The sequence below is a fragment of the Grammomys surdaster genome, unplaced genomic scaffold (assembly GCF_004785775.1).
Source record: "Grammomys surdaster isolate TR1022 unplaced genomic scaffold, NIH_TR_1.0 64, whole genome shotgun sequence".
NCBI classification, from domain to species: Eukaryota; Metazoa; Chordata; class Mammalia; order Rodentia; family Muridae; genus Grammomys; species Grammomys surdaster.
Window position 1 is genome coordinate 16,250,269 of NW_021604566.1, and position 7,850 is coordinate 16,258,118.

General features: G+C 44.1%; 1 protein-coding gene across 1 annotated transcript in view; it reads right to left on the minus strand.

Moving 5' to 3' along the window:
* Nucleotides 1-616: 616 nt before the first annotated feature.
* Nucleotides 617-7,850, minus strand: part of Vxn (vexin) — a 16,066-nt gene continuing 8,832 nt past the window's right edge. The window contains 2 exon segments of the mRNA XM_028769004.1: nt 617-800; nt 4,307-4,542. Of these exon segments, the coding sequence (XP_028624837.1) occupies nt 617-800; nt 4,307-4,542 (420 nt within the window).

Below are 7,850 nucleotides of genomic sequence, written 5' to 3' on the forward strand. Positions count from 1 at the left end.
GCCACATCACAAAATATTGGTCATTAAAATTGACATTGGCGTTTTAAGTGCTTTTCTATAGAAAAGAATGCACCTAAAAGAAGAGAGCTCATGCAGTCATGCCCATGGTTAGCAAAGCAGAGTGATGATGGTTGCTGTTAAGTAGATATTAGAACAATGTAAAGATGAAGTGTTTGATACTTCATCAAGGGAAAACACATGGAATGGGAAAAGTAAGAACCACTGTGTTCCAAGTACCTCAGAATCAAGTTTTACACAGACTCCAGGAACCATACATCTTGGGAAAACTCACAAAGAAGACAGCTCAACTGTTTTCCTTGGAGTGCTTTCAAATAGGCCAGGAAAGTTTGCTTTTGGTATAGTTTTGCCTAAAGATAAGGATATAACTTTTGTAATCGACCAACATGACTTTAAGACCTATGGCTTTAGCAGTTCTAAAGAACCGCTTTCCTGCCTTCTGAGGATGTTACTTTCCATACCCCATGCCAGAGTGTAAGGGATAATGATGCGTTTGGACCAGGAACCTACAGAGGGGAGGGTGGCTCAGTCCCAGTCCTCAACTCTTCTATCTTCCTGTGAACCTTGGCTGATGCAAGGCACCCATGAAAGGTTGAGTTTAGTCGGCTTCAAAGGCGCTGTTGGTGGCTCCCACATATTCAGACTTCTTCTTGTGCCTGGTCCACATTTTTCGTAGGATGCCAGGGACACCACAGGAAGCACTGCCTGTTAATGGCAGGGAGGCTTCTGCTCCCTGGGGAAGGGCTGGGTACTCTTCTGCTATTGTCTTGAGGTGTCTGGATCTAAAATGAAAACCAAAAAGTTGGAGTGTGGGGTATGGAGCAGGAAAGGCAATTACTGCACTGAGCCAGACTTAAGTTGTAACTTTGAGGAGAATGTCCAGCCAGAGCTCTCCTCTCCTCCTCCTCCTCCATCCTATGACCATGCTGTGCATAGCTGGAGGGTCACTGTACAACACTCACAGGAATAACTCTGGGGTTCATCTAAGATGGGGTATAAAGAGATGACCATGAGCACAGTGGTTTATGTGATCTGGGCTCCTGTCCTTCTGTTTTGAGTCTTGCTTACCTAACCAGTAGGAATAACTGAGGAATGGGGTGGTAGATCAGTGGTAGAGTGCTTGCCCAACTAGTATAAGGTTTAGATTTGATTGCCAGCACAGAGATGGGTGGGTGAGGTGGGGGAAGGGTGGTTGGGTTTAGAGGAGTGGTGCAGCACTGTGGACTAGAAAGCTTGACTTCTATCAAGGCATGGCAGAGTCTTTCTGGTCTACCTGCACAGTCTACAACAGCTACTACTCCTCAGGGGGAAAAATGCTAACAAATAAAATCCAAGCCAAATGAGTTCAAACAAGCAAGCAAGCAAACAAACAAACAAACAAACAACTCCCCCTAGTTAAATTCCAATACATCAAATGGCACATAACTTGGTTTTTACAATTCTTTCTAGGGGAATTCTGACATTCAGAAGGGCTCCATCATGAAGGTTCCCACTTTAACTCCCAGGGCTTTACTTCCTTAGCTATACTTTGATTGTGTCTACTTTTCAACAACTCATCTTGAAACCTAATCTCCATTTGAGATATGAAGAGACTCGGGACCACATTGTATTCTCAGCCCTTGGGAGGCAAAAGCAGCAGATCTCAAGTTCCAAGCTAGCTTGAAAGATGTCGTAAGACTCCACCTCAAAAATCAAACTAGGGCTGCAGATACAACTCAGTGGAAGAGTATTTACATCACACATGCAAGCCTCTAGTCTAGTCCCAGTGCCTAAAATAAAAAGAGGAAAGACCAGGGTAGGACCTTTTATATTAAGGTTTTGCCTCATGAATGGATTAACCAATTTTTGGGTTAATAGATTATCTCAAAAATGGGTCTGCCGTAAAAGCCAGTTTGAATATATCTCTCATATGTTTTCCTGTCTCTGGTTGTGTAAGTGTCCTGTGCAAACTCTGGACTCTGCCCACAGAGAAGCCATCTTTGGGTACAATCCATTGGCACTGGATCACACCCAAATCAACCTCTCTTCTTTATGATATATCAGTTGATGATATTTTGTAATTAACAAAAGAAAATAGATTAAGATGTTGTATTAGTCTATGTCCTGAGCATATTGCTTACTACCTGTATTGCTTCCCAATCGATGAATTAGATGTTTCTCACAAAATGTTAGCAGTTTGAGTTAAGCTTTATATGTTGGTGAGTTTTATGCCAGCTTGAAATAAGCTAGAGTCATCAGAAAGTAGGGAACCTTAATTGAGAATAAGCTTCCTTAAGATCTGATTGTAGGGCATTTTCATAATTAGTGATTGATGGGGGATGGCCCAGCCTATAGGGGTAGTGCCATCACTGGGCTGAAGATCCTGGGTTCTATAAGAAAGCATGCGTAAGCCATTAAACAGCACCCCTCTGTGCTCTCTTCATCAGCTCCTGCCTCCAGCTTCCTGCCCTGACTGAGTTCCCTCTGTGACTTTCCTACAACATGGAAATGTAAACTGAATAAGCCCTTTCCTCTCCAAGTTGCTTTTGGGGAGTTGCTCATGTTATTTCATTACAGCACTAGAAGCCCTAACTAAGACATGCTCCATACCTGATCTATACCTGCCCTCCTCTCGGTTTCTTTTCAGATAAGGGGTCATGTATTCTAGCCTGGCCTTAAACTAATTATGGTAGCCAAGATGACCTTGACATTCTGATTCTCTTGCCTCTGGAATCATAGGTGTGAACCACCATGCAGGGTTCATATTCATTCTCTCTCTCTCTCTCTCTCTCTCTCTCTCTCTCTCTCTCTCTCTCTTTCTCCTTCTCTCCTCCCTCCCATCCCCTTCCTTTTCTTTCTTTCTTTCTTTCTTTCTTTCTTTCTTTCTTTCTTTCTTTCTTTCTTTCTTCCTTTCTTTCTTCTTGTGTATGTACAAATGTATGTTCATGTTAGTGTATGAGGGTACATGAAGGGTAGCATATGAAGGCGAGAAGTTAACCTCAGGTGTCTTTCTTTTGATGGCATCTGCTTTGTTTTTGAGACAATCTTTCACTGAGATCTGAAGCTTGCATATTAGGCTGGCCGGGAGCCCCAAGATTCTCTCACCAACACCTAGCTTTTTATGTGGAGTCTGGAGATTGGACTCAGGCCCTAATATTTGTGTCACAAATACTTTATCAACTGAGCTGTCTCCCAACTCCTGGTTTTTGTTTGTTTTTGAGGTAGGCTATCCTCCTGAAGCCGAGGCTGACCTTGAATTAATGACACTTCTCTTGTCTCAGCCTCCCAAATGCTGAGATTACAAGTGTATGCCATCATTCTCAGTGTATTTTAGAATTATAACATGAGTAACTTTCTGTTGTTGTCACAACAGAAAAAAAATGCCCAAACTATCAATTAAAGAGAAAATACTATTAGAAACATCAGTGGGCTAGAAGCTGAATCCTATTTTTATTGCTTAGGATGCAAGCCATTAAAAAAAACTAGTATCCAAGGTAACATCACTGTTTCTAGTTTTCAAATAGGTTTGCCTCTAAATTCTTTTTATATATATTAAGTCATTCAAATTAAAAAATATTACAATTTGGGTAGTTGGGCATGGTGGCACATGCCTTTAATCCCAGTACAGGGGAAAGCAGGTGTATCTCTGTAAGTTCGAAGCCACCCTGGTATACAGAGTGAGTTCCAGGACAGCCAAGTCTACTCAGAGAAATCCTGTCTTTTCCCCCAACCCCACCCCACCCCCACCCCAAAGGTACAGTTTGGTTGTTATGACCATGGTTATAGTACTGAGGATGAATCTAAGGCCTTTCACTGAGCTAAACCTTCGTCAGCCATAAAATAGTTTCTTTTTGTTGTTGTTTTTTGTTTTTTGTTTTTGTTTTTTGTTTTTTTTCGAGACAGAGTTTCTCTGTGTAGCCCTGGCTGTCCTGGAACTCACTCTGTAGACCAGGCTGGCCTGGAACTCAGAAATCCACCCGCCTCTGCCTCCCAAGTGCTGGGATTAAAGGCATGCGGCATCACCGCCGGCCCATAAAATAGTTTCAAGATAGCAATACACACACACACACACACACACACACACACACACACACACACACACACACACACACACACACCGTGTGCTTCTTCCTAGTCCCATGGCTCTTGCTCAGGGCACAATGACGAGCATCTTCTGAACAGTGAGCAGCCACACACACACAGGCATCTTCACTCACACTGCACCTAGGGAGTCTAGGGAGGAGATGTTGGTGCTCCTGCTGCCGTTCCCCGCCTCCCACCCCAGGATAGAACACATATAAGCTGTTGCTGAACTTTTGCTGGTTCGGGCACATCACTGGCTCTCAAGGGTCCCTGAACCTGGGGAACTGAGACTCACATACCAGGTCTGATGGAGGTTTTGGTGGGATGCGTCCCGGGTGGCCTGGCAGTCTGCAGCCGGCCAGTCTGCAGCCACCTGCGGTCGCCTGTGTCCCTGCGCTCACAGCGTTGAGGCAGCAGCTCCAGAGGCCTCATTGGCGGGTACAAGTCAGACTCGATCACCACCTGCAGGGTGAGAAGCACAATCAGTCATCCTCCCGAATCCCCCAGCTAGGGACCGCACCCACCTCTTGTCCACTAGGGAACTGTAACGAATGAGTAAATGGCCACTGCAAGGTGAGCCTGGACCAGGGTGGCAGGAAGTGAATTTTCACACCACATTTGTCAGTGGAGATCTCAGAAAGTCAGAAGAGAGTGCTAAAGGCTAAGCATTACAATCACCAGCTAAACTAGTAACTGAGACACCAAGACTCCGGGACCATTGAGGAAGAGGGGCAGAAAGACTGTAAGAGCTAGAGGTCAGGGAGGACCAGAGTAGGCAGTGCCCTTTCTGGATAGGATAGAGGTCAGTGAGGACCAAAGTAAGCAGTGCCCTTTCTGGATAGGATCCTGCTGTGGCTGCCTGCCCAAGACAAAGCCAGTCAACATTCCAGCATTCCAGCAGGAAGGGGAGAGGGGATCATGAGCCCTCCCCCATAGCTGAAGAGCAGTTGATGATTTTCTCTTGGAGGGAGAGCTTGTTTTCTTCAATGCCGTCACCTCTGGTAGATCAACTACTGCTTCAGTGGATGGCCTCACACCCATAAGCATGTAGGAGCCACAAGGTTGACTTAGTAGGTTGTTTTTATAAAAGGACATGAAGCTGGGAGGTGGGGTGAATCTGGGAGGAGTTAGGAGAGGAGTAGTGGTGAATATGATCAAAACACATGATATGAAAAAATTAATGAAAGATTATATTTACTTTTGCAGGAAAGGGGGCAGAGAGAGATTGTAAGAAGCACTGTTTTGCAGATGCAACAGGGAAGATGAACATAAGAATTTACAGAGACTGTGCACCATGTACAAGCTCCAGCCAGACCCAGCGTGGAAGAAGGGCAGTGGGCATGAAGTCCTACACCTAACCCAGAGGCTATCCAGAATTGACAGCCACAAGGAGAGGAAAACTCAGTTTTCTCCAATGGCTTGATACTATATCAGTCACACTCCAGCAGGCCCCGGGCTCAGGAGTAGGTCAGCCAAAACAAATCTGATTCCATGCTCTATTGTTGTTTGTTTGTTTGTTTTAAAGAAAGGGAAGAAACCCAAGTTGGGTGTGTTTGGAAGGATCTGGGAGGAGCTGGAGGGAAGGAAAAGATAAGATCAAACTATTGTATGAAATTCTTATAACTGGTGTTTTAAAATACCCGAATTTGCACTGAACACACGCAGAGGTTGTTCTTTATCTCCTAGTAGAAGGCATGCCATGGTTTTCATAACATGTCTTTATTTTTAGGTAAATTTGTGATCCAGAGATGGTTTAAAGTGGAGTATGTGTCTGAGGACTGTTTGTGCAGTGTGTGCCATTTACACAGGGAATTTGAGCATGTGAATGTTGCTATCTGTGGACATCTTGGAACCAATCCCTGAGGGCACTGAGGGGCAGCTGCACTTAAATCACTGAAATTATTTAAATGTAAAAACAGGAGGCAAATAACAGCAGCCATTTTATCTTAATACGGGCAGTCATAAAGGGAATCTTGGCAGCCCGGGAGCAGAGTCTGCATATTTTATCCATTTCTAGGACACAGGGTCATTCATTCTGGTTGTCTTTACTCCATGAGGCTCATTCATTAGAAGCTCCAGTATTCCATAACACCCCATCCTCCCCAAGGCTTGATTTACCCCCACTCACTTCCTTCTGCACACAGCTGCTCGGCAAGGGCCCATTCTGTGTCAGTTCCTGGTGCCTGTACATCTGCGAGGGAGGCTGAGGGGCTCAGCCCTTATAGTCTAGGTTTTCACAGGCCCCCTTCAATTGGCCACACAGAACTATAGTGTTGGCTTGGGGGGGGGGATGCCAAAGAAAAGTAAATGGGCTTCTGAAAACATGATAACAGGGTGGTATTTCAAGTCAGTGGAGGAAACTATCTTTAATGATTTTGTTAGAATAACTATCAGGGCACTGGTCTGGGTTCGGTGATGAGCCAGGTCAAAGCTGTGATTGAACAACAAATACTAAAACAGAATATAACTTAATGTAACACATAGCATTACATATAGTGAGGGATAATTCCTATGCTCATCAAACTCTTTAGTAAGCAATAAAACTCAAAAAAGTAATAGAAAATAGAGGAAAAATGAGCAAAACCCATAAAATATGCTCACTGTTAGTGACTAAATGCATATTAAAGCAATAAAACCCTTCTTTCACTTCAGATTACCAATGGAGAACATGATAACTCCATTTTGGGTCAAACCAGAGTTTAAGATCCAGATTTTTTTTTTCTTTTAGATAGATCTTTATGTAGTCTAGGCTAGCCTCCAACTCAATATATAGCTGAAGATATCTTTGAACTTCTAATCCTCTGGCTTCCAGCTGTAGGATGCTGCGATTACAGATGTGTACCGCCAGGCTGGGGATTGAACCCAGGGCTGTACACATGCCAGGCAAACATTCTACCAACTCAGCATCATTCTAAGACCTTACACCCCAGTCTTGGCACTGACTAGTTGAGTGTAGGGTCATGCCCACTAGCATAATCAAAGCCTGTTATTAGCAAAGATTTTGTCTTCAGCCACATTTACTAGTATTTTAAAGCGTTCTGAAGATTGAATCTCCATGTTTGTCATAGAGGAACATGAGAGAAGCCATCACTCTTTCTTTCAGTTTACCTCAAATAGCCCGTTACTTGGAAACTGAATATCACAAATTTGGTCTTAATGGGGTAGGACATTTACTCTTGTCAGACCCAGTTGCATCTTTGTGGGGGAAAATTGGGAATATTCTGAGCATTTAGGATTCATTCTGGGTCTGACAATCCTTGTCCTTTCCTGCGTGGGGCATTTTAGAAATGGTAGTTTGCTGGGTTCCCTGCAAGCTTTTGAGATAGGCTGAGGAAAGTTTCTGTCCACACAGTGCAATGCAGTGTGTGTGTGTGTGTGTGTGTGTGTGTGTGTTGAAGGCCTGCCTGTACTTGCTCCCTGCATAGGCTGCTTCCTCTGTTCTTCTTTGTTCCTTGAGGCACAGTTTCTTCCATAATGAAACCCAGCATATTGCGATTTACCAGATTAATAACGGTCCTGAGTCCTGTCCCCCTGGGCACACATACTTTGTATTATAAGGGATTTTTGAGAATTCCACTCTTCTTTACTGAGCCTCATTAAATGACGAACATCTGTGCTGTGTGCTATCAACCCTGCACTGCAGCTAGCTAGCCCTGATACTTTGAGTCTGCTTTTTAGCATTTCTCCAGGATAAGAGAGCTGATGTATGAGTGTGTGTGAGTATGTGAGTGTGTGAGTATGTGTGAGTGTGTGTGAGTGTGTGTGAGTGT